At 43.7% G+C, this 27,623-nt stretch overlaps 1 protein-coding gene across 1 annotated transcript; it reads right to left on the minus strand.

Moving 5' to 3' along the window:
* Nucleotides 1-54: 54 nt before the first annotated feature.
* Nucleotides 55-27,623, minus strand: cenpo (centromere protein O). The gene is made up of 6 exons (XM_072580142.1): nucleotides 27,557-27,623; nucleotides 25,544-25,713; nucleotides 19,650-19,782; nucleotides 14,915-15,180; nucleotides 9,227-9,398; nucleotides 55-338 (listed from the first exon to the last, which is right to left on the minus strand). The coding sequence occupies exons 1-6, from the start codon at nucleotides 27,621-27,623 to the stop codon at nucleotides 172-174; spliced, it is 975 nt and encodes a 324-aa protein (XP_072436243.1). The 3' UTR covers nucleotides 55-171.

The following is a 27,623-nucleotide window of genomic DNA, read 5'->3' on the forward strand; positions in this document are numbered from 1 at the left end:
TCCCCTTCGCAAAAGCTGACCCTTATTCCAGTTTGAACAAGAGATATAAAGTGGTTAATACAGAATCAGTCATCTCTTTTATTGAGGAATAATTCAGAACTTCAAGATCGATCCTATTTGTGTCCTGTTCCATAGCCTCTTTTGTAATGTGGTAGTTGAAGGCTGTAGCACTCAGTGACTGGAAGGACTGGCTGAACGGTGTACTGCAGAGAGACAGCTGCTTGATACAACTGTTTCTTGTTGCATCTTCAAGCTGTTAAATACTCGGTGAAGCTCCATGTTTTGGAAGAGTTGCTGATGACTTTCTAACTTTGTCCTCATGGATTCTGAATCTTCTGCTGGTGCAAAGTAAGGCAGTTACAGTGAGAAAGACATATATAAACCCTTGCACTTTTCACTCAGAATCTCAGAAATGTTACAGTGCAAAAGATGGCAATTTAACCCACCATGTCTATTCAAACAATCCCACTGTCCAGCACTTGGCCCATAGCTTTCATGTTATGACACTTCAAGTGCTCATCCATGTACTTTTTAAAGGTTGAGAGATTTCCCACCTCCACTACTCTCACAGACAGTGCATACTAGATTCCCACCAACCTCGGTGAAAATTCTTTTCCTCAAATCCCTTCTGAACCTCCTGTCTTTCACCTTAAAATTATGTTCCCTTGTCACTGACCTGTCAACTAAGGGGACAGCTGCTTTATATCCACCTGATCCATGCCCCCTCAATCTTATATTCCTCAATCAGGTCCCCTCTCAGTCTTCTCTGCTCTAAAGAAAACAACCTGATCTTATCCAGCCTCCACAAAGTGAAGGAGAAAGTGAGGACTGCAGATGCTGGAGATCAGAGCCGAAAACGCGTTGCTGGAAAAGCGCAGCAGGTCAGGCAGCATCCAAGGATCAGGAGATTCGACGTTTCAGGCATAAGCCCTTCTTCAGGAAGGGCCCATTCCTGAAGAAGGGCTTATGCCCGAAACGTCGACTCTCCTGTTCCTTGGATGCTGCCTGACCTGCTGCGCTTTTCCAGCAACACATTTTCAGCTCCACAAAGTGAAGCCATTCCATCTCAAGCCACACCCCAGTGACACTCTTCTGTACCCACCTCCACTGCAATTAGTAACTCCAGCTGTGGCCTGTATAGCTTCAACATAATCTCCCTGCTCCCATAATCTTTATCAGTCACAGCAAAGGCACATCTCATATGCTTTCTTAACCTCCTTATTCACCTGTCCTGCCACTTTCAGGAATCTGTGTAGAAGGATCTTAAGATCCTTATGTTCCTCCGAGTTGTCGAGTGCCTTGCATTCTCTCATCATGTTACTACTTCACACTTAAGAATAAAATTCCATTTGCCACTGACCTGCCAACCTGACCAACCAGTCTGTGTCCTCCTGTAACTTCCTCATGGTCAATCACATGGCCAATCCTCATGTAATCCACAAACTGATTTATCATCTGTCTCACATTTTCTTCTGGTTTTTTTTGTGAATATCATGAACAAACAACTCAGCACTGATCACAATGACACATTAGTGTGCACCAGCCTTCAATCACACACCGCCATCAATCACACACAGTCTTCTACTGCCACCCTCTGTCTCCGACTAGTAAACCAATACTGTAATTAATTTGCCAAGTTACCCAGATCCCATGTACTTTTAGAACATTACAGTGCAGTACAGGCCCTCAATGTTGCACTGACTTGTGGAACCAATCTGAAGCCCATCTACCCTACACTATTCCATTTTCATCCATTTGCCTATCCAATGACCATTTAAATGCCCTTAAAGTTGGTCAGTCTACTACTGTTGAAGGCAGGCCTTTCCATACCCCTACTACTCTGAGTAAAGAAACTACCTCTGACATCTGTCCTATATCTATCACCCTTCAATTTAAAGCTACGTCCCCTCGTGCTCGCCATCATCATCCAAGGAGAAAGGCTCTCACTTTCCACCCTATCTAACCCTCTCTCAATTAAATCACCTCAACAAAAACAGCCTCAAGTCCCTCCGCCTTTTCTCATACAAACTTCCCTCCATACCAGGCAACATCCCAGTAAGTGTCCTCTGAACCCTTTCCAAAGCTTCCACATCCTTCCTATAATGCGGTGACCAGAACTGTACACAATACTCCAAGTGCAGCCGCACCAGAGTTTTGTACAGCTGCAGCATGACCTCATAGCTCTGAAACTCAATCCCTCTACCAATAAAAACTAGCACATTGTATGCCTTCTTAACAACCCTATCAACCTGGGTGGCAAACTTTCAGGGATCTATGTGCACAGACATCGAGATCTCTGCTCATCTACACTACCAAGAATCTTACCATTAGCCCAGTACATTATTCTTGTTGCTCCTTCCAAAATGAACCACCTCACACTTTTCCACATTAAACTCCATTTGCCACCTCTCAGCCCAGTTCTGCAGCTATTCTATGTCCCTCTGTAACCTGCAACATCCTTCAGTATTATCCACAACGCCACCGACTGTAGTGTCATCCACTAACCCATCCTTCTAAGCCCATATCTGGGTCATTTATAAAAATGACAAACAGCCATGGCCCCAAAACAGATCCTTGCCGTACTCCACTAGTAACGGAACTCCAGGATGAACATTTCCCATCAACCACCACCCTGTCTTCTTTCAACTAGCCAATTTCTGATCCAAACCACTAATTCACCCTCAATCCCATGCCTCCATATTTTATGCAATTGCCAGGATGGGAGGGTGGGTCGTAGGGGGGTGTGGACCTGACCAGGTAGTCACGGAGGGAACGGTCTTTGCGGAAGGCGGAAAGGGGTGGGGAGGGAAATATATCCCTGGTGGTGGGGCCACCCTCCCATTCTGGCACCTTCCCCTGCCACCGCAGGAACTGTAAAACCTGTGCCCACACCTCCTCCCTCACCTCTATCCAAGGCCCTAAAGGAGCCTTCCACATCCATCAAAGTTTTACCTGCACATCCACTAATATCATTTATTGTATCCGTTGCTCCCGATGTGGTCTCCTCTACATTGGGGAGACTGGGCGCCTCCTAGCAGAGCGCTTTAGGGAACATCTCCGAGACACCCGCACCAATCAACCAAACCGCCCCGTGGCCCAACATTTCAACTCCCCCTCCCACTCTGCCGAGGACATGGAGGTCCTGGGCCTCCTTCACCGCCGCTCCCTCACCACCAGACGCCTGGAGGAAGAACGCCTCATCTTCCCCCTTGGAACACTTCAACCCCAGGGCATCAATGTGGACTTCAACAGCTTCCTCATCTCCCCTTCCCCCACCTCATCCTAGTTTCAAACTTCCAGCTCAGTTACTGTCTCCTTGACTTGTCCTACCTGCCTATCTCCTTTTCCACCTATCCACTCCACCCTCTCCTCCTTGACCTATCACCTTCATCTCCTCCCTCACTCACCCATTGTACTCTATGCTACTCTCTCCCCACCCCCACCCTCCTCTAGCTTATCTCTCCACGCTTCAGGCTCACTGCCTTTATTCCTAATGAAGGGCTTTTGCCCGAAACGTCGATTTCGCTGCTCGTTGGATGCTGCCTGAACTGCTGTGCTCTTCCAGCACCACTAATCCAGTATTTGGTTTTCAGCATCTGCAGTCATTGTTTTTACAATAGTGAAGTCCCAGGTGCTGCAAGTTCACTCACCTTATTCTGGATGCTCCAGGAATTGAAATCTCAAATTCTGACCTCATTACTCTCAACCTCCTGAACACTAGATCTACAAATTTGGTACCCATCTTCCTGCTGAATTAGTTTAAACCTTCCCAAACAGCATTTGCAAATATCGTCCCCCAGGATATTGGTTCCCCTCTGTTCAAGTGCAGACCATTCTGTTTGTAGAGGTCCCACCTACCCCAGAATGAGCCCCAATTATCCAGGAATGCAAATCCCTCCCTCCTGCACCATCCCTGTAGCCATGTGTTCAACTCCTCCCTCTCCCTATTCCTCACCTCTCTAGCACATGGCACGCATAAAAAACCAGAAATAACAACTGTTTGTTCTAGCACCAACCTTCCACCCTAGTTCCCTGAATTTCTGCCTTAAACCCCCATCCCTTGCCTACCACTGTGGACCACGACTTGGAGCTGCTCCCCCTCCCCCTCCCGAAAACACAATCCGAGACGTCATGAACCCTGGCACCTGGGGCTCACCAACGAGTCTCTCTCATCCCCACAGAACCTCGTATCTGTCCCCCTAACTATGGAGTCCCCAATGACTAATGCTCTGTTCCTCACCCCCCTTCCCTTCTGAGCAACAGGGACAGACTCTGTGCCAGAGACCTGTACCCCATGGCTTACCCCTGGTAAGTCATCCTCCCCAACAGTATCCAAAACGGTACACTTGTTGTTGAGGGGAACGGCCACAGGGGTTCCCTGCACTGCCTGCCGGTTCCTTTTCTGTCCCCTGACTGTACCCGTCTGCCTTTTTATTGCAACTGAGGTGTGACTACCTCCTTGTAACTCCTCCCAATAAGCCCCTCTGCCTCCTGAATGATCCAAAGTTCATCCAGCTCCAGTTCCCTGACACGGTTTTCGAGGAGCTGGAGTTGAGTGCACTTCCCGCAGAGGAAGTCAGCAGAGACTAGTGGTGACCCTTACCTCCCACATTCTGCAGGAGGATCATTCAACTGCTCTAACCTCCATTCCCACTATTCTAAATTCCGAAGAATGGTTTTATCTCAAACCATAAGGCCAAGTTTGAGAGACATGACCTTCTCCTCACAAACCCATGCTGCCTATCGCTAATAAGTCTGTATTTTCCAAACAGCAATAAATATTATCCCCAAGAATCTTCTCAATAATTTCTGCACCACTTGCTTAAAGCTTTAGCCTGGGGACTTGTCTACGTTAATGCCAGTCAGAACCCCCAACATCTATTTTCAGATTGATAATCCCCAGAATATCAAATTACTACTCCTGAGACTCACCATCCACCATGTCCTAATCTTTTGTGAAAACCAAGGCAGGTTTTCATTAAGGACCTCACCCACTTCCTCCATCTATATGTATAATTTCTTCCTTTATCCTTGAATAGACCTACCCTTTTCCCAGATATCCTCTTGCTCTTATATATGTATAACACACATGGGAATTTTCCTTAATCGTGCTTGTGAAGGACATTTCATGGCCCTTTTATCCCTCCTAATTCCTTGTTTGAATTCTTACCGGCTACCTTTATATTCTTTGAGGGCTCTGTCTTCAGTTTCCTAAACTTTACTTATGCTTCCTTTTCATTTTTGACTAAGCACTCAATTTCTCCAGGCATTTAAGGTTTCAAAATCTTGCTATATTTGCCCTTCATTTTCACAGCAACATGCTGATCCTGAACTCTAATCAACTGGTCCTTAAAAGATTCCAACATGCCAGACATGGATCAGCCCTCAAACAGCCACCCCCTAGTTCCTGTCTAACAGTATGGTAGTTAGCCTTCCCCTATTTAGTACCTTCCTTCTCCATAAGTAACTTGAAACTTGCAGAATTATGGTAATTGCTGCTGAAATGCTCCCTCCCATAACTTCAATCACCTGGCTGTGTTCATTTCCCAGTATGAGGTCTCGTGTGGCCCCCTTTCCTAGTTGAACTATTTATATTTGTTTTAAAACACCAACCTGGACATACCTAACAAATTCCAACCTACCTCCCTCCCTCCCTCCCCCCCAACCCCAGTTTTAGCTGACTGTGGGCCATGAATATCAAGAATCTCTGACCATGCTATTGCTATAGTTTTTTCTTTCGCAACAGCATGCCTTGTCAATCTAGCATTTTCAACACTGGCATACCTAAAAACAACAGGATAGCAGATTTCTTAGAGAAGTATGATTTGTGGTGCTCTCCTCAATTCAGAAGAGCCAGGAGCAGGAGTAAGTCATCTGGCCCATTGGGTTTGCTCCATTATTCAGTAAAATCATGGCTGATCTTTTCATGGATTCAGCTCCACTTACCTGCTCTCTCACCATAACTCTTAATTCTTTTACTGTTCAAAAATGTATCTATCTTTGTCTTAAAAACATACAATGAGGCAGCTCAACTACTTCACTAGGTTAGAGACAAAAATGTTTTGAACAACGTGCTTTTCCTCCCTCCATCATCCAGACAGTCCTCCGCTGCACCACCTCCATTCCCCATTCCACTGCTCTAACCCCCCCACCAATGACCACCCCACCAGTCTCTGCATCCAACACATCATCCTCAAACACTTCCAAGTACACCCCACCACCAAGATCATCTTCCCTTCCCCACCCCTCTTTGCCTTCCACAAGGAACATTTCCTCCGACAGTCCTTGGTTCGTGTCACCCTTGCCAGCAGACCCCCAGGTACCTTCGCTTGCAAAACCTGCTGGTAACACTATCCCCTCACCTCCATCAGGGCCCCAAACAGTCCTTCCAGGTGAGACAGAGGTTCACCTGCCTCTCCTCCAACCTAGTTTATTATATCAGGTGCTCCCGACGTCGGGGAGACCGAACGTAAACTTAGGGAACAATCCGTCGAGCATCACAAACAAACCTGCACACCGACCCGCCGAAGCGCAGCCCACCCATTCCCCTACATTTACCCCTTTCTGAACACTGCAGGCAATTTAGCATGGCCAATTCAACTGACCTGCACACCTTTGGGCTGTGGGAGGAAACCGGAGCACCCGGAGGAAACCCACGCAGACACGGGGAGAATGTGCAAACTCTACACAGTCAGTTGCCTGAGTTGGGAATTGAACCGGGTCTCTGGCGCTGTGAGGCAGCAGTGCTAACCACTGTACCACCCATAATGGAGGAACACCTTATCTTACACCTGGGTACCCAACAGTTCTCCAATTTCAAATAATCTCCCCTCCCCTGCTCCCTGCCACCAACCAGATTCTTTCCTACCACTGACCAACCAGGTCGTACCCTCTATCTGTTTTCTCCTATCCCCACTTCACCACCCTGCCCCCACCACCCCCTTTATCTGCAGCAATCCCCACACCCACCCCCAGTCCTGAAATGTCGACTTCTGCACTTCCTGATGCTGCCTGCCTTGCTGTGTTCTTCCAGCTTCCTGCCTGCCCAACTACTTCACTGGGCAGGGAATTCTATGGATTCACAACTCTTTGGGTGACGAAACTCATCCTCAACTCAGTCCTAAACCTGCTCCCCCTTATTTTGTGGCTATGTCCCTAGTTCTAGTTCAACCGGCCAGTGGAAACAACCTCCCCGCTTCCACTTTACCTGTTGTCTTCATAATTGTATATGCTTCTAGAAGATCCTCCCTCAATCTTCTAAATTCCAATGAGTATGGTCACATAAATCCTCCCCAGATCAAAGGATTCTGCATAAACTGGCAGGCCTATGTTTCTCACCAATCTAGTGATTTGCAATTTCCTTTGTGTTTTCCTCTGATCCATTATCCATGAATAGATCGAAACAGTTGAATTGAGCAGATTTTAAAAATCTGTCTGTGCTCACAGTCAAAGATGATGCATTTTTGCTGAGGGATTTAAAATACTAATGCTTATGATCCTTGTTTAGTTTGCTGTATGCACAATGTTGCAAACCTTTCCAGTAAGGCCTTAACCATAGCTAGTGCGAGTAAATGTTATTGATTTGAACAATCAATTCAGCTGACAACAGTGGGCATGTTGTGGAATTGTTGTCTCATTGAAAGTATGTCATATTACTGAAAAGTTTGGAAACCACTGATCTAGAAGGACATGGGCAACAGGTACATTCGAACACCAGTCCCTGCAAGTTCCCCTCCAACTTTGAAACATTTCACTGTTCCATTAGTTTTGCTGAGTCAATACCCTGGATCTCCCTCCCTAACAGCACTGTGGATCTGCCTACAGCACATGGACTGCAGCAATTTAAGAAGGCAGCTCACCACCATTTCTTCAAGGTAATTCAGGATAAGCAATAAACTCTGTCATGGCCAGCAAAACCCGCATCCAATAAACAAAGGAAAAAAACATATTCTCCCACAGACTCCCTCACTTAATCCAGTGCTCAGTTCAATCCCTCCCTCCCCATCTTGCTTGCTTGATACTTCGCTCTTTCTCATTTGCTTTCTTCTTAGCCTCTGCTCAAACCCTGAAGATCATAAGATGTCGGAACAGAGGTAGTGCATTCAGCCCATCAAGTCTCCTCTGCCATTCAATAAGATCATGGCTGCTGATCTGATCATTCTCAATTCCACTTCCCTGCCTTGTCCCAATAATTCTTCATTCCCTTACTGATTAAAAATCTGTCTATTCCAGCATTGTATGTACTGAATGACCTAGCCTTAACAGCCTTCTGTGGGAAAGAATTCCATAAATTCACAACCCTCTGAGAGGAGAAATCCTTCAGCTCTGTCTTAATCGAGTGATCCCTTACCTTAAGATTATGTCATATGGTGCCAGACTTTGCTACAAGGGGAAACAACCTCTTCATGTCTACCCTGTCAAGTCCCCAGAGAATTTGTTATATTTCAATGGGATCATACCTTATTCTTCTAAATTCCAATGCATACAGGCCCAACCAACTTCTCACAAGACAGTAGTCTCCATACCTGGATCAGCCTAGTGAACCCCTGGAATGCATCCCATGCCAGTTTATCTTTCCTCAAATAAAAGGACAAAAACTGTTCGCATTTTTACCAGCTGCCTTGCCCAATACAACTCTCTTCCATCCTCATTCAATCCCCTCCCCACTCACTCAGTAAGACAAACACATAATATGAGGAGATTAATGCTAATGCTTCCACCTGTTGATTTTCTTTAATGAATTCATGGGATGTTACTATCACAGGTCAGGTCAGCATTTATTGCCCATCTCTAGTTACCCTTGAAAAAGTCTTTGTTAGCCACATTTTTAAAACACTACAGTTCATTTGGTGTAGGGGCACTCAATTCCATTTGGGCGGAATTTCTAGGATTTTCACCTGGGTCATATTTGTCCAGGGAATGTATCATGGAAACAGTGCTGAGGGAGCTTTACTTTCAGTTTAAAAGCATAGATGGAGATTTACTTTCAGTTAAAAGAGATGAGGACACTTTACTCTGTATCAAATCTTGTGCTATACGTGTCCAGGGAATATTTGATGGGGATATTGAAGAGGAAACTTTATATTGTGACTGACTCTGTGCTGTACCTGTCCTTGAAGTATTTGATGGGGACAGTATAGAGGACACTTTGTATCTAACCCCATACTGTACCTTCCTGAGGTATACAATTACCACGTATTGGGATCCAACTCCTATTTGTTCTTACCTGTACAGGTCAATGTGACTTCAGTCGGAAGGTAGCATGCAGGATCCTCATATACCAGTTTCACTTGGACGTCATGATGCATGTCCCCACACTGAATGGGATACTGAAATTTCAACAAGTTATATGCAGCATTCCTCTGTACCTGGCCCGTCAGGGATGTATGGTGGTGCACCTCGGAAAGAGAGACATTATTAATATTTAGCTTATTGTAAACTTATTGGTCAGTAGTGTAGCGGTAACTTCATTCTGAACCTAATTTCTACTCTGAGTCCTGAGTGCTTAATTACTTGAAAAAATAAACAAAAAGTACAAAGTAATGTAGATGTCATTGTCTTGCCCAGATTTGTTGCCAATTCTGAATTACCCTTGAGAAGACGGTGGTGAGCCACTGTCTAGAACCAGTACAGTCCATGGGGATGTAGGGTCACTTACAATGTTGCCAAAGAAGAGTTCCAGGATTTTGACCCAGCAACACCGAAGGAACAAACATATTTTTCCAAATCAGGCTGGCCAGTGGCTGGGAGAGCAGCTTACAGATGGTGTTGTTCCCATTTATCATTTCTGCTCATACCTTATCCTTCTGGGTGGTAGCATAGATGGTTTTAAAAAAAATTTGTCTCTCGACATGGATCCATTTTTGTTTTCCCCATTGTTAATTGCCCAGAGGGCAGTCGAGATATCAGAGCCTGGTGTCATATGTAGACCAGACCAGATAAAGATAGCCAATTTTCTTTACATAGAACTAGAACAATACAGCACATAACAGGCCCTTTGGCCCTCAATGTTGCGCCGTCCTGTGAACTATTCTCACGTCATCCCCCTACACTATCCCATCGTCATCCATGTGCTTATCTAAGGATTGTTTAAATCTCCCTAATGTGGCTGAGTTGACTACATTAGCAGGTAGGGCATTCTACACCCTTACCACTCTCTGCGTAAAGAACCTGCCTCTGATATCTGTCTTAAATCTATCACCCCTCAATTTGTAGTTATGTCCCCCTCGTACAAGCTGACGTCATCATCCTAGGAAAAAGACTTTCACTGTCTACACTATCTAATCCTCTGATCATCTTGTATGTCTCTATCAAATCCCCTCTTAGCCGCTTTCTTTCCAATGAGAACAGACCCAAGTCTCTCTGCCTTTCCTCATAAGAGCTTCCCTCCAGACCAGGCAACATCCTGGTAAATCTTCTCTGCAACTTTTACAATGTTTCCACATCCTTCCCGAAATATGGTGACCAGAACTGTATTCCAAGTGTGGCCGCACCAGCGTTTTGTATAGTTGCAGCATGATATTGCAGCTCCGGAACTCAATCCCTCTACAAACGAAATCTATAACACCATATGCCTTCTTAACAGCACTATCCACCTGAGTGGCAACTTTTAGGGATCTATGTACATGGACTCCAAGATCCCTCTGCACATCCACACTACCAAGAATCTTTCCATTGTCCCAGTACTCTGCCTTCCTGTTATTCTTCCCAAAGTACATCACCTCACATTTAGTTACATTGAACTCCATTTGCCACCTCTCAGCCCAATTCTGCAGTTTATCCAAGTCCCCCTGCAACCTGTAACATTCTTCCAAACTGTCCACTACTCCACCGACTTTAGTGTTGTCTGCAAATTTACTAAGCCATCCACCTATTCCTGCGTCTAAATCATTTATAAAAATGACAAACAGCAGTGGTTCTAAAACAGACCCTTGTGGAACACCACTAGTAATCGGACTCCAGGCTGAATATTTTCCATCAACCACCACTCACTGCCTTCTTTCAGAAAGACAGTTTTTAATCCAAACTGCTAAATCACCCTCAATTCCACGCCTCTGTATTTTCTCCAACATGTGGAGAAAGGCTACCATGTGGGACCTTATCAAAGGCTTTACTGATGTCCATGTATACCATGTCAACTGCCCTACCCTCATCTACATGCTTGGTCACTTTCTCAAAAACGTCAATCAGGTTTGTGAGACACGACCTACCCTTGACGAAACCATGTTGACTATCTGAAATCAAATTGTTGCTTGCTAGATGATTATAAATTTTCTCTCTTATAATCCTTTCCAAAGCCTTTCCTACAACAGAAGTAAGGCTCACTGGCCTATAATTACCTCGGTCATCTCTACTGCCCTTCTTGAACAAGGGCACAACATTTGCAATCCTCCAGTCCTCTAGCATTAAACCTGTAGATAATGACGACTCAAAGATCAACGCCAAAGGCTCGGCTATTTCCTCCCTAGCTTCCCAGAGAATCCTCGGATAAATCCCATCTGGCCCAGGGGACTTATCTACTTTCATTCCTTCTAGAATTGGTAACACCTGTTCGTAACTAACCTCAATCTTTTCTAGTCTAATATCTCATTATTCTCCTCTACAATATTCTCCTTTTCCTGAGTGAAAACCAATGAGAAATGTTCCTTTAGCACCTCTCCGATCTCTACACGGTCCACACACAATTTCCCACTTCTGTCTTTGACTGGCCCTATTCTTACCCTAATCATCCTTTTATTCCTCACATACCTGTAGAAAGCTTTTGGGTTCTCCTTTATTCTATTTGCTAAAGACTGTTTGTGTCCTCTCTTTGCTCTTAACTCTCTCTTTAAATCCTTCCAAGCTGATCTGTAACTCTCCATCACCTCTTCTGAACCATCTTGCCTCATCAACATATAAGCCTCCTTCTTCTTCTTAACAAGAGATGTAATTTCTGTAGTAAACCACAGTTTCCTTACCTTATCACTTCCTCCCTGTCTGACAGTGACATACCAATCAAGGACTTGCATTTTGCTACCCTATTCTATGTATCCTAATTCTTGCCTAATTGCGTTATAATTGCTCTTGCCCCATCGATAAGTCTTGACCTGTAGCATGTACCTATTCCTTGCCAACGCTAAACTAAATGTAACTCAATTATGGTCACTCTCTCCAAAGTGCTCATCTACAACTAAATCAAACACCTGGCCTTGTTCATTACCAAGCACCAGATCCAGTGTGGTCTCCCCTCTTGTCAGCCCTTCAACATACCGTGTCAGAAAATACTTCTGTACGCATTGGACAAAAACTGATCCATCTGACGTACTAGAGTAATAACATTTCCAGTCAATGTTGGGGAAGTTAAAGTCCCCCATAATGACCACCCTGTTCCTTTCACTCCTACCCAGAATAATTTTGCTAATCCTCTCTTTCACCTCCCTGGAACTCTGTGGAGGCCCATGAAAAACTCCAAGCAGTGTGACCTCTCCTCTCCTGTTTCTAACCTCAGCCCACACTACCTCAGTAGACGAGTCCTCATCAAAAGTTCTCTCAGCCACCGTTATACTATCCTTGACTAACAAGGCCACGCCACCCCCTCTTTTACCACCTTGCCTGTTCTTAATGAAAGATCTAAACCCTGGAACCTGCAACATTCCATTCCTCACCCTGCTCTATCCATGTCTCCAAAATGGCCACATCAAAGTCCCAGGTACCTATACATGTTGCAAGCTTGCCTACCTTATTTCAGATATTTCTGGCGTTGAAGTAGACACACTTCAAACCACTTCGCTGTCTGCCAGCACATTCCTGTGACCCTGAAATCCTGTCCCTGTCCTTCCTACTCTCATCCTCCTGTGCACTGTAACTACACCTCCGGTTCCCATCCCCCTGCTGAGCTCGTTTAAATCCACCCGAATAGAACCAGCAAATTTCCCACCCAGGACATTAGTACCCCTCTGGTTCAAGTGAAGACCGTCCTGTTTGTACAAGTCCCACCTTCCCCAGAATGAGCCCCAATTATCCAAGAACCTGAAACCCTCCCTCCTGCACCATCCTTGCAGCCACATGTTCAGCTGATTTCCCTCCCTATTCCTCGCCTCGTTATCACGTGGCACGGGTAACAAACCAGAGATAACAACTCTGTTTGTTCTAGCTCTGAGCTTCCACCCTAGCTCCCTGAAATCCTGCCTTACATCCCTATCCCTCTTTCTACCTATGTCGTTGGTACCCACATGGACAACGACTTGAGGCTGGTCACCTCTCCCTTCAGGACCCCAAAGATACGGTCAGAGATATCACGGACCCTGGCACGTGGGAGCCAACACACCAACCGTGAGTCTCGTTCGTTCCCAACAAACTTTCTATCTGAGTCCCCAATGACTATCATTCTCCTCCTTCCCTTCTGTGCAACAGGGACAGGCTCTGTGCCAAAGACCTGGGCCCCACTGCATACCCCTGTAAGTCATCCCCCTCAACAGTATCCAAAACGGCATACATGTTTTTCAGGGGAACGACCACAGGGGATCCCTCCACTGACTGTTTTTTCCCCCTTCAAACAATTACCCAGCTTTCTTCGTGCCTAGGAGTAACTACTTCCCTGTAACTCTTATCTATCACAGCCTCTGCCTCCTGAATGATCTGAAGTTCATCCAGTTCCCTAACATGGTCTTGGAGGAGCGAGAGTTGGGTGCACTTCCTGCAGATGTACTTGGATGGGATACTAATGGCATCCCTCACCTCAAACATCATACAGGAGGAACATTGCTGTCCCTGCACTGCCATCCCTCCTAGTCCCCTTATCACAAAGTAAAAAAGAAGAGATGCTTACCTGATATGCCTCTGATCTTTAAGGTTAGAGGAGGTGGTTGGGTGGGAGGCCCTACGAAGGTAGGATCTCTGGTTGAGAAAACACTGACTTATTTCGCTGGATGGAAATAAAAGTAAGAAGTCCCTCCTTTCCAAGAAACCTCTGCTCTCTGACTTCAAATTTAAAAGCTCAAATCAGTGACTCACTGCTCCCTTTGCTAAGGAAATTACTGATGCAGATGGGCATTTACGACAACTGACCGTGGGCACACGCAGTCAGTCATTCTACCACCTGCCATGGAAGGATTCAAACCCAGGTTGCCAGAACATTCCCTGGGTCTCTGGATTAGCAGCTCAGCAATAATACTACCAGGTTGCCCCTCCCCTTCATCTGTGCAGTATGATTCTTTAATTAGCATTATACCACCACCTCCTCATGTGGAAAGCTTTGAACTCTTTCAGTACCTACTCTGAGTGTTTGTTGGAAGAGAACAGAGAGAGCTTTCATTCACAGGGCGTGGACATGGCTGGCAAAGCCAGAAATTATGTCCATCTCTAAACACTCTTGAGAAGGTGGTAGCAAGCTGTTTTTTTGAGGTTAGTCGAGATGAGGATGGCAAATTTTAAAATAAGGCAGGTTTTCTCAATAATTCATTTGTCACGTGATCATTATTATAAAGAACACTTTTCATCTGAGATCTATTTAATTTACTAAATTTGAATTCTCAGCTGCTGTATGGGATTTTAATTTGTGCCTCTGGATTACTCATCCACATATATAATATATATATATATATATATATATAGCACTTTATTATCAAATAGCCCTGTGCTGTACTGTCCTGGGGTGCTTGATTGGGGCAGTGTACAAGAAGTGTTATGTTTTTTTGGATTGTAGAATAAACTTTACTCTGTCTGTCCCTGTCCTGGATGTAGTTGAGAGAGCTTTACCTGCTGTTTACTTTTAATTTAAAAGAGTAGAGAGGGCTTTACTCTGTATCTCAACCATTACTGAGCCTGCTCTGGGAGTATTTTACAGGAAGGAAGGTTTACTTTCAGTTTAAAATAGTTGAGAGTGCTTTATTCCATCTGAATATTATTCAGCTGAATCACTTTGTACCAATTATACCTGTAATTGCTCCACCTGATATCTTCTGCTGGCATAGGCATTCAGGGCATCACGCAGCACATCCATGAACTGCTTAAGGTCATTCTGCAGGTACTTGCGAGCTGTCTGCTCCAGAGGGATGAAGGCAGGTATGTTGTGCTGAATTATCTTGCGTGGATGCTTGGTGTGAATGTCCAGGTAATAAGAGTCTAGGTAGATACCCTCATATGCAGTGCTGATACAGAAAGAGAATGTTGAGCTTGGCTCTCTCACCTTAACACTAACTCCTACACAGAGACAGAAAAAGATCAAGTGTAACCAACAGTGATCATCCAAACAGACTTTTTTGCCTCTCCTTCTGATGCCCGAGTCTCTCTGATACTTCACCAAAATCTAGCATCAGTAAAGGGATAAATGGCCTTAATCTATCCACTAAATTACAATATACTATCAAAAGACAAAAGGTGCTCCAAGTAGATTGGCTGGAACTAATTTAACCTAAAAGAGTAAAACAGAACCCACGGTTATGATAAAAGCAAACCATGGATCATGTCTAATCTGACCTTCAAAGCTGCTGATATTTTACCTGAATCAGGGCTGACTTATAAACAGAGTATAAAATAGAGTCATAGAGTCCTATGGCATGGAGACGGGCCCTTTAGCCCAAACTGGTCCATGCCAACCAAAATGTCCATCTACGCTAACCGCATTTCCCTGGCCCGTATCCTTTCCTATCCATGTATTTGTTCAAATGCCTTTTAAATGTTATTAATGTACCCGATTCAACAACTTCCGCTGGCAGCTCATTCCATATGCGTACCACCCTCTGTGTAAAAAGTTGCTCCTCAGATAACCTTTTATTCTTTCCCCTCCAACCTTAAACTGATGTCCTCGAGTCCTCGATTCCCCAACCCTGGGAAAAAGGCTGAGTGCATTCATCCTACCCAAGCCTCTCATGATATTACACATTTCTGTAAGATCCCCCCTCAGTCTCCTACGCTCTAAAGACAAAAGGTCCTAGCTTGTCCAACCGCTCCTTATTATTCAGATCCTTGAGTCCTGGCAAAATTCTTGTAATTTTCTTCTGCACTGTTTCCAGTTTGATAACATCCTTCCTATGGCAAGGTGACCAAAACTAAACACAATGCTCCAACTGTATTCTCACCAACATCATGTATAACTGCAACATAATTTCCCAACTCCTATACTCAATTGCCTGACTGATGAAGGCCAGTGTGCCAAAATCCTTCTTCACTGCCCTGTCTACCTGGGACTCCACTTTCAAAGAACCACGTACCTGAAATCCAAGGTTGCTCTGTTCCACGACACTCCTGAAGGCCCTACCATTTAACATGTAATTCATATCTAGATTTGATTTTCCAAAATGCAAGAGCTAACACTTATCTATATTAAAATCCATTTCTTGGCCCACTTCCCCAGCTGATCAAGGTCCTGCTGCAAATTCTGATAACGTTCCTCACTGTCCACAATACCGCCTATTTTAGTGTCATCAATAAACTTATTAATCATTGATATAGATAACAACCAGCTCTGGGCCAGCACCAACCCCTGAGGCACTCCACTAATCACAGGCCTCCAGTCCGACAAGCATCCTTCCACTATTACTCTCTGCTTCCTACCATCAAGCCAATTGTGTATCCCATTTGCAAGCTGCCCCAAACCTTTCAGAGTAGCCTACCATGTGGAATTTTATCAAAGGTCTTACAGAAATCCATACAGACTATGTCTACTGTCTTGCCCTCCTCAATTTTCCTGGTCATTTCATCAAATAACCCTAATAAGCTTCTGAGGCATGATACCCCATGCACAAAGCCATGTTGACTGCTAATCAAACCCTATCTTTCCAAATTCATGTTGTATCTTATCCCTCAGAATCTTCTCAAGTAACCTACTGACCACAGAAGTGTTAGGCTTATGGTTTATAGTTCCCAGGTTTTAAAGGTCAGCATCTCATTTCTGCTTAGGGACTTTTCAGCCTTCAAGACTCAATATCAAATTTAATAATTTTAGAACTGGAACACATTCTTCTATGTCTTTCACCCACCTCACACGCTTGGACCTACTGTGACACGAACTGTCTTCAGCACAACCAACTCACACTCCCATTTGCCCGCATCAGCAGCTTTTCTTTCTCTCAGGCTTACCATTACCCATCCCTTTGTCTGCCTAACCGTTTTTCTCTCTCTGGGCAAAGTCTCTACCATTCGCTTATTACTTCCCACACCCTTCTCCAACCCCATCTTCAGTATATTTATCACTTTTTCAGAGCTATTATTAGTTCTGAAGAAAGCTCACCAGACTTGAAACTTTAACTCTGCTTTCTCTCTACAGATGCTGCTAGACCTGCTGAAATTCTCTAGCAATTTTGGTTTTTGTTTCAGATTTCTAGTATCTGCAGTTCTTTGTTTCGTTTTGTTTTATGGAATTTACCATAGAGAAGGAGGCCTTTTGACCCAATGCGTCTGTACTGTCTCCCAAAAGAACTACAACCATTCCCATTCTCCAGCCCCAACTCCATAGCCCTTTAAATTCTCTTTAAAATATATATCCAGCTCTCTTTGAAACCTTGTACAGAATTTTCCTCTACCATTCTCCCAGGCAATGCATCCTCATCCCAAAACTTCCTGAACAAAGAGGTTTCTCCTCACCTCACTTCTAGCTCTCTCGCTAACATCTTGAAATCATTACCCCAAGTTAATGACCTTGTGGAGACAGAATATCCTTCTTAACCCTGTCAAAATTGTTCAGAATTTTGAACACATTTCAATAAGATCACTTCTTAATCTTCTCTGCACCCAGGACAATAAGTCCAATTCCTCTAATCTTTCCTTATGTTTAAAACCCTCACTCCTGGTATCATTCTACTAAATCTCCTTTGAGTTCTCTCCAGGGTTTTAATATATTTCCTTAAATAAGGTGCCCAGAAATGAACCCAATACTCCAATTGGGCTGACCAATTATTGCAAAGGGGTGGCATTACTTCCTTGCTTTTATATTCTATGCCTCTATTAAAAAAAGCCAAGGAACCAATAAGCCTCCTTAACAACTGTTTAAACTTGCCTGGCCATCTTCAGAGAATTATGCATGTGAACACCAAGGTTCCTCTGCTCCTGTACTCCCCTCAAAGTTGCACTATTAAGCCTGTATGGTCTTGCATTTCTCCACATTGAAATTCATCTGCCAGATGTCTAACCATTTGGCAACTTGTCAATGTCCCTCTGAACTGGGTAAGCATCATCCTCACAATTCCCTATTCTCCGAAGCTCAGGAGATCTGCACATTTAGAGATTTTGCCTCAACACCCACTGCTAAATCATCTATATAAATTAGAAAAGTCAAGGGTACTAACATTGATTCCTGGGAACACCAACTCATCTCCAATCTGAGAATGCCCATCTACACTTCCCCTCTGTTTCCTATCTTTTAGTCAATGCCTTCAGGATGAGTTGAAGGAGACTTCTTCAGTTTCTTTGACACCGGGTCAGTCATAGTATGCAAGCTTACATTTCCTAGAATCCTCCCAGACTACAGCCCTGTTGGGATGCCCATCTTCCCACCGAGCACCAGGTCCTCCATAATCCCCTTCTCAGTTGTGGTGAGAAATCAGACTTCTCCTAGAATCCTCCTAAGTCGTTTCTCACCACTATCCTATCTTATTTGAGTAACTCAATTAAGAGGTAGATACAGCAATCAATTTGGAAGACAAATGTCAGGTCAGCCTTTACTGCAAGTGGATTGGATCAATTATATAGGGGCTTGGTGAGACCATGTCTGGAATATTATGTACAGCTTTATTCTTGACATTTAAAGAAATATTTACTTGTACTGAAGACAGCACAGCAAAGGTACACTAAATTAGTCCCTGGGATGATAGGCTAAGTGAGCTCAGATTCTTGGGGTTTAGAATGAGAGTCAATTTCATTGAAACATACTACATACTCAGAGGACTTGACAGGCCAGATACAGAAAGATTGTTTCTTCTGACTGGGCAATCTAGACATGGGGGCACAGTCTCAGGACAAGGATGCAATGATTTAGGAATGAAACTTCTTCAACCTAGGAGTTGTAATTCTTTGGAATTCTCTGCCCAGTGCTGTGGATGGTCTTATGGTGCACTGTAGATTGGGGCTGAGGGGTGACCTTATAGAAGTTTCTACAATCATGAGGGGCATGGATTGGGTGAATAGTCAAGGTCTTTTCCCCAGGGTAGGGGAGTCCAAAGCTCAAGGCTATAGGTTTAAGGAGAGAGGAGAAAAAATTAAAAAGGTCCTAAGGGGCAACTTTATCATGCACAGGGTGGTGTGTATATGGAATGAGCTGCCAGAGGAAATGAGAGGCTGGTACAATTACAACATCTAAAAGACATCTGGATGGGTATATGAATAGGAAAGGCTTAAAGGATATAATCCAAGTGCTGGCAAATGGGACTAGATTAATTTAGGATATCTGATTGGCATGAATGAGTTGAACTAAAAGGTCTGTTTCCATGCTGTACATCTCTATGACTCTATGAATATTGTTAAGAAAGAGTTTTGCAGTATAAAGGGTTTGAAAAATAGCCATAATTGTATTCAAGTGGCTGAATGGTCCACTGCTGCTCTTATTTAATTTCGTCCATGTTTTCATATTATCAGTATTATTATTGTGGTCAACAATTTTGTGTGCAGTTGGTACTCACTATCCCACAATAAATTTATGTAAGTTGAGTGATGTTCAAGGATGAACAGGAACTCACCTGCAAGGTTATATGCATCCAGAATGTGCTGCAGAGTCTTGACTCTCCCTTTCAGTAACATGGCACTAACATCCACTTTGTCCAACAGTGGCACTGAGACTGTTCGTGTCTCTGCCAGAATATCTAACAAGGACTGCATATAAAAGAGCTAGTGTCAGTGTGGGAATATCAGACAAAGAGAGCTCTTACAAGCTGATCATACTCAATATTGCACTTCACCCGATATCTTACACAACAGCAGGGTCTTCCTAGCCCCCAGTGCTGCTATGGGGAAACAGGATCATATCCCACCACAGCAACTAGCAGAATTTCAATAAGAATCTGGAATTAAAAGCCAGTTTCAGTAATGGTGACCATGAAATGAAATTATTATTGATTCTCAAAATCCCATCTGAGCCAGTCATATCCTTAGAGTAAGAGAGGTTTACTGCATGGAAACAGGCCCTTCGGCCCAACTGGCCAATGCCACCCAGCTTTCATAATTTAAACCCCTACCATTTGCCTGTGTTTGGTTCATATCCCTCCATAGCTATCCCATCCATGTACAATTGTCAAAATTGTATTTACTTCCACCACTACCTCTGGCAGCCCCCATCCAGCGTGTGAAAACAATTGTCTCTCTAGACTCTTTTGTACCTCTCCCCTCTTACCTTAAACCTATGACCTCTAGCTTTAGACTCCTCTACTGGGAAAAGCTGACAGCTACCTTCCTTATTTATACCTCCCATGATCTGATATACCTCTATAAGGCCACCCCCTCAGTCTCCAACACTCCAGGGAAAGTCCCAGCCTATCCAACCTCCCCTTATAACTCAACCTTCCAGTCCGGATAGCATCCTGGTAAATCTTTTCTGCACTCTTTCTAATTTAATAGTATCTTTTCTACAGTAGGGTGACACAAACTACACACAGTACTCCAAATGTGGCCTTACCAACGAATTGTGCAGCTGCAACAAGTTGTCCCAACTCCAATACTCAATCCTCTGATCGCTGACAGCTGATAGCCTTTTTCACCACCCTGACTACCTGTGACTCCACTTTCAAGGATCTATGAACCTGTACCCCTAGATCTCTGTTCTCCCCAAGGTTCTACCATTGACTATTTAAATTCTGTCCTGGTTTGCCTTATCTAAATTAAATGCTGTCATCCCTCAGCCCATTGGTCCAGTTGATCAAGATAGAGAAAGAAACTGCTATCCTGAGTTAGTCTGACCTACAGCAATGTGGTTGACTCTTAACTGCCCTTTGAAATGGCCAAGAGAGCCATTCAATTGTATCAAATAGCTAAAAGATCTCAAACGAATGACACCTAGACACCAGAAATGACAACAGCAAACTCTGCAACGTTGACTTTGTAAAATCATCCTTTCTTACTGCCAAAATTTGGAGAGCAGTTTCACAGACTAGTCAAGTAACAGCTTGACACGGTCATATTTATGTAATCATATTTTAGACACTACTTCCCAGACAGCACCATTACTGGATATGTACTGTCCTACAACCAGTTTCGGCAAAGCACGGGTACTGGCAATAAACAAAAATGGAAAGAACCAAAGATGCTGTAATTCAGAAACAAAATAAAAATTGTTAGAAAAGCTCAGCAAGTCTGAGCAAGAGTCACTAGATCTGAATTGTTAACTCTGATTTCTCTTCACAGATGCTACTAGACTAGCCGAGCTTTTCCAGCAATTTCTGTTTTTGTTTGAGAGGCATTGGTACCTTGATTTTCAATTGGAAGGGAGCCCTGGAAGTCCCCAACATTAATTCTAGATCCAGTGAAGTCCAGTAGCATCATGCTGAGGGCAAGGAATCTCTTGCTGATCATAACTTATTGAACACCTCCACCCCTTTGTTTTTGGCTGATGAATCAGTGCTGTTCCACGTTAAACACTGTTTGGAGGATGACCAAGAGTAGCAAAGGAACAAGGATGTACTCTGGTTGGGTGATTTTATTTTTGGGTCCTAAAGGACATTGCTGCTAGACTAGGTCTGCGACAGGTACTGAGGTAACTAACAAGAAGGAAAAACATACTGTTCCTCAATGTTCTTGGCCAACAGGGTTAAGGAGAATCCCAAGGCATTTTATACATATGTTGGCAGCAAGAGAGTGGCTGGGGAAAGAGTAGGCCCACTCAAGGATAAAGTGGATCTTTAATGAGTACTTCATATCAGTATTCACCAAAGAGAGGGATATGAGAGATGTTGAGGTTAGAGAAAGGTATGTGAATAATCTCAGACAGATCAACATAATGATGGAGGAAGTTGGGTGTTTTGAAATGCATTGAGATCGACAACTAAACACACTTCAGATGCTAGTCCCACTATGTTCATTAACCTGGTCCTGCCTATTCTTCTAATTAGACTCACTTGACTTAACATCGACCACTCCACATGCTGACTTACTACTGTTTCCCCACCCTGCCGCCACACTAGTTTAAATCCACCCGAGTGGCACTAGCAAGTAGATTGGTGCCCCTCCAGTTTCAGTACAACCAATCCTTCTTGTACAGATCTTGTACAGATTAGAACCAACGACATAGGAAGGGAAAAGGTTGAGATTCTGAAAGGAGATTACAGAGAATCAGGCAGAAATTTAAAAAGGAGGTTCGCGAGAGTAGTAATATCTTGATTACTCCTGGTGCTACAAGCTAGTGAGGGCAGGAATAGGAGGATAGAGCAGATGAATGCATGGCTGAGGAGCTGGTGTATGGGAGAAGGATTCACATTTTTGAATCATTGAAATCTCTTTCGGGGTAGAAGTGACCTCTACAAGAAGGATGGATTGCACCTAAATTGGAAGGGGACTAATATACTGGCAGGGAGATTTTCTAGAGCTGCTCAGGAGGATTTAAACTAGTAAGGTGGGGGGTTGGGACCCAGGGAGATAGTGAGGAAAGAGATCAATCTGAGACTGGTACAGTTGAGAACAGAAGCGAGTCAAACAGTCAGGGCAGGCAGGGACAAGGTAGGAATAATAAATTAAACTGCATTTATTTCAATGCAAGGGGCCTAACAGGGAAGGCAGATGAACTCAGGGCATGGTTAGGAACATGGAACTGGGTTATCATAGCAATTACAGAAACATGGCTCAGGGATGGACAGGACTGGCAGCTTAATGTTCCAGGACACAAATGCTACAGGAAGGATAGAAAGGGAGGTAAGAGAGAAGGGGGAGTGGTGTTTTTGATAAGGGATAGCATTACAGCTGTGCTGAGGGAGGATATTCCCAGAAATACATTCAGGGAAGTTATTTGGGTGGAACTGAGAAATAAAAAAGGGATGATAACCTTATTGGGATTGTATTATAGACCCCCTAATAATCAGAGGGAAATTGAGAAACAAACTTGTAAGGAGATCGCAGCTATCTGTAAGAATAATAGGGTGGTTATGGTAGGGAATTTAACTTTCCAAACATAGACTGGGACCGCCATATTGTTAAGGGTTTAGATGGAGAGGAATTTGTTAAGTGCATACAAGACAATTTTCTGATTCAGTATGTGGATGTACCGACTAGAGAAGGTGCAAAACTTGACCCACTGTTGGGAAATAAGGCAGGGCAGGTGACAGAGGTGTCAGTGGGGGAGCACTTTGGGGCTAGCGACCATAATTCTATTAGATTTAAAATAATGATGGAAAAGGATAGACCAGATCTAAAAGCTGAAGTTCTAAACTGGAGAAAGGCCAATTTTGACGGTAATAGGTATAAACTTTCAAAAGCTGATTGAGGGCAGATGTTTGCAGGTAAAGGGACTCTGGAAAATGGGAAGCCTTCAGAAATGAGATAATGAGGATCCAAAGAAAGTATATTCCTGTCAGGGTGAAAGGAAAGGCTGGTAGCTATAGGGAATGCTGGATGACTAAAGAAATTGAGTGTTTGGTTAAGAAAAAGAAGGAAGCATGTGTAAGGTATAGACAGGATAGATCGAGTGAATCCTTCGAAGAATATAAAGGAAGTAGGAGTATACTTAAGAGGGAAATCAAGAGGGCAAAAAGGGGACATGAGATAGCTTTGGCAAACAAAATTAAGGAGAATCCAAAGAGTGGATTTACAAATATACTAAGGACAAAGTGGTAACTAGGGACAGAAGAGGGCCGCTCAAAGATCAGCAAGGTCTTTGTGTGGTTCTGCACAAAATGTGGGAGATACTAAATGAGTATTTTGCATCAGTATTTTCTGTGGAAAAGGATATGGAAGATATAGACTGTAGGGAAATAGATGGTGACATCTTGCAAAATGTCCACATTGCAGAGGAGGAAGTGCTGGATGTCTTGAAACGGGTAAACGTGGATTAATCCCCAGGAACTGATCAGGTGTACCCGAGAACTCTGTGGGAAGCTCGAGAAGTGATTGCCGAGTGTCGTCCTGAGATATTTGTATCATCGATAGTCATAGGCAAGGTGCTGGAAGACTGGAGGTTGGCAAGTTGTTGAAGGGAATCCTGAGGGACAGGATGTACATGTATTTGGAAAGGTAAGGACTGATTAGGGATAGTCAACATGGCTTTGTGCATGGGAAATCATATCTCACAAACTTGATTGAGTTTTTTGAGGAAGTAACAAAGAGGATTGATGAGGGCAGAGCGGTAGAAGTGATCTATATGGACTTCAGTAAGGCGTTCGGCAAGATTAGATCTCATGGAATAGAGGGAGAAACAGCCATTTGAATACAGAACTGGCTCAAAGGTAGAAGACAGAGGGTGGTGGCAGAGGGGCAACTTTTTCACACAGAGGGTGGTACGTGTATGGAATGAGCTGCCAGAAGAAGTGGTGGAGGCTGGTACAATTGCAACATTTAAGAGGCATTTAGATGGGTATATGAATAGGAAGGGTTTGGAAGAATATGGGCCGGGTGCTGGCAGGTGGGACTAGATTGGGTTGGGATATCTGGTCGGCCTGGATGGGTTGGACTGAAGGCTCTGTTTCCATGTTGTACATCTCAATGACTCTTTGAGATCCCACCTGCCCTGGAGGAAGTCTTAATGATCCAGATATCTGAAGCTCTCCTGAGTGAGTTATTCAGCCGCACATTCAACTAGTAACCAGCAATGTTAATGAGAGTAATGCATTTGATGTGATCTACATGGAATTTAGCAAGGTTTTTGATAAGGTTTCTCGTGGCAAACTGATTAAGAAATAAACAATCCATGGATCCAAGGCAAATTTGTACATAAGATCCTAAATTGGCTGAGAGACAGAAAAGAGAGTGATGGCAAAAAGATATTTCTGTGACTGGAAATCCAGTCAGTTGAGAGTACAAGTAAGGCAGCTCTCTGTTGGTAAGTTTTATTTAAGGAAAAGTGCATTATTATTTCAGTGATTTACACTGTAAATAACATATAAAAACCCCTTTGCATGACATTTCTATTTGATCAACAGAATATTTGATCAACCAGTACACTCCTCGTCCTATAGGTGCCGGTTAATAAAATGTTTGCCATAGTGACGAGGATAGCTATAAACTGTTGAAGATACCAACAGACCTGTTGACTAGGAAGAGCACTGGCAAATAGAATTCAACCTGCAAAAATGTGCAAGTAATGCGCTTGGGGAGGACTAACAAGGGAAAGGATTACACTGTGAATGGTGGAATCTTGGAAAGCATTGAAAAGCAGAGGAACCTTGGTCTGCATACCAACAGATTGCTGAAGGTAGCAGGGCAAGTGAATATGGTGGTTAAGAAGCCATGTGGATACTTGCTTTAATTACCTGAGGCAGAGTGGATAATTGTTTTTATTACTTGAGGCATAGAAAATAAAAACAAGGAGGTTAAGCTGGAAAGAGAGTCCACAATTGTGAAAAGCTCACAATTTGAGCCATGTGGATTGGAAAACAGGGCTCCAACTTGGGCTCAGAGTATCATATTGTAGCTAAAGCTGCTAAGCATCTTCACTTACTCCAGCAGACTGCGCAGTCACTCTGGTCCTCAGTGCATCCCTTTTTGATCTCAGTCTTTCCAACAATGTTTTCTCCTGCTCTAGAACCTGTGCTTTGTGCTGTGCTTCTAATTGTTCTGACGCCAGCTTCTTGGCACATTTCTCCAGTGTCTTCAAGTGTTCCAGCACACCTGCAAAACGCAAAAATGGATTAATTGCTTTATATTTTGGAATGCTTCACACAACATATTACACAGGAACATTAAATTACTGCATGACAAATGACCAAATTCCATCTAGTTCAATTTCTCCCATGCAAAGTTACAAATCACACAACACAGCTTATAGTCCAACAGATTTAATTGGAAGCACTAGCTTTTGGAGTGCCGCTCCTTCATCAAGTGGTTGTGGAGGGCACAATTGTAAGACACAGAATTCATAGCAAAAGTTTACAGTGTGATGTAACTGAAATTATACATTGAAAAAGACCTTGATTGTTTGTTAAGTCTCTCATCTGTTAGAATGACCATGATAATTTCACTTCTTTCATATATAAATCACAAAATGTTTTTTAAAAGTTACATTCTCAGGTTAACTGTCACAATTAGTGTCAGTGCAGATAAGATGTTGAGGTGTTGAAGGCGTTAGCCCCCTGTGTTCCCTGTGCCATAATGTTTAGACTGATTCTAATCTAAAAGGTGAGTTAACAGAGTCTTACATGGATTCATGCAGTTTTTGAGCAAAGTACAATGTAACTTTGCAAGTACAAATTCACCCCACAAAGACATATGGGTATATGTACGTGTACGTGCGTGTGTGTGTGTGTGTGGGGGGGGGGGGGGGGGGGGGGTGGCGTTGAGAGTGTCTGTGAGAGAAAGTGTAAATATGTGTATGAGTGTAAAGTGTTCTAAGTCTGTGAGAGGGTGCCTGTGTGTGTGTGTATAGTACAATGGTGGTCACCTGTAGTGTGACATGAACCCAAGGTCCCAACTTAGCTATCAGTTTCTGCTCGGCCACTTTTCACTACTGCCTGTCCCGAAGTCCGCCTTGGAGGACTGTCCGCAGGTCCGAGGTCGAATGTCCTGGACTGCTGAAGTGTTCTCCAACTGGGAAGGAACACTCCTGTTTGTTGATTGTTATGCAGTGCCCATTCATCTGTTGCTATAGCCTTTGCTTGGTTTCACCAATTTACCATGCCTCAGGGCATCCTTGCCTGCATGCAGGTAGTCACAGGACACAACAATATCAATTCCATCATGGTCATGATCAATCTTTATCAGACTCCACGACAAATGGAGGATATGGTATAATGTGAATAAATGTGAGGTTATTCACTTTGATAGCAAAAACAAGATGACAGATTATTATCTGAATAGAAATAGACTTGAATAGGAGTGGTGCAATGAGATCCAGGTTTCCTTATACATCAGTCAATGAAAGCAAGCATACAGGTGAAGCAGGCATTGAAGAAACTAAATGGAATGTCAGTATTCACAGTGAAAGGATTAGAGCACAGGAGCCAGGATACAAACATACAAATGAACAAGGAATAAGAATGGGTCATTCAGCCCTTAAAGACTGCTCCACCATTCAGTAAGAACATGGCTAATCTGATTTTAAACCTCACTGTGGCGGCATGGTGGCTCAGTGGTTAGCACTGCTGCCTCACAGTACCAGGGTACCAGGGTCCCAGGTTCAATTCCAGCCTTGGGTGACTGTGTGGAGTTTGCACATTCTCCCCGTGTCTGTGTGGGTTTCCTCCCACAGTCCAAAGACGTGCAGGTCAGGTGAATTGGCCATACTAAATTGCCCATAGTGTTAGGTGCATTAGTCAGAGGGAAATGGAGCTGGGTGGGTTACTCTTCAGAGGGTCAGTGTGGACTTGTTGGGCCAAAGGGCCTGTTTCCAGACTGTAGGGAATCTAATCAAAAAAATCCCTCCATACCAGGAATTATCCATGTGGACCTTCTCTGAACTGCCTTGAATGAAATAAGGAGATGAAAATGGATCATAGAACTCCAGATGTGATCTCACCAGCACTTTGAACACTTGCAATAAGACTTCTTTTACTCAGGTCCTTGAAATATGGGCAGCATTCCAT

The sequence above is a fragment of the Chiloscyllium punctatum genome, chromosome 11 (genome assembly GCF_047496795.1).
Source record: "Chiloscyllium punctatum isolate Juve2018m chromosome 11, sChiPun1.3, whole genome shotgun sequence".
Lineage (NCBI taxonomy): Eukaryota > Metazoa > Chordata > Chondrichthyes > Orectolobiformes > Hemiscylliidae > Chiloscyllium > Chiloscyllium punctatum.

What these genes read in the sequence shown, in the direction of transcription:
- cenpo (XM_072580142.1), bottom strand. Translation starts at nt 27,623, where the DNA reads ATGGAATGCTGCCCATATTTCAAGGACCTGAGTAAAAGAAGTCTTATT. An exon ending in TGCAAGTGTTCAAAGTGCTG is followed by an intron (nt 25,714 to 27,556) that starts GTGAGATCACAT and finishes TGCGTTTTGCAG; the next exon opens with GTGTGCTGGAACACTTGAAG. An exon ending in TGACTGCGCAGTCTGCTGGA is followed by an intron (nt 19,783 to 25,543) that starts GTAAGTGAAGAT and finishes TTTTATATGCAG; the next exon opens with TCCTTGTTAGATATTCTGGC.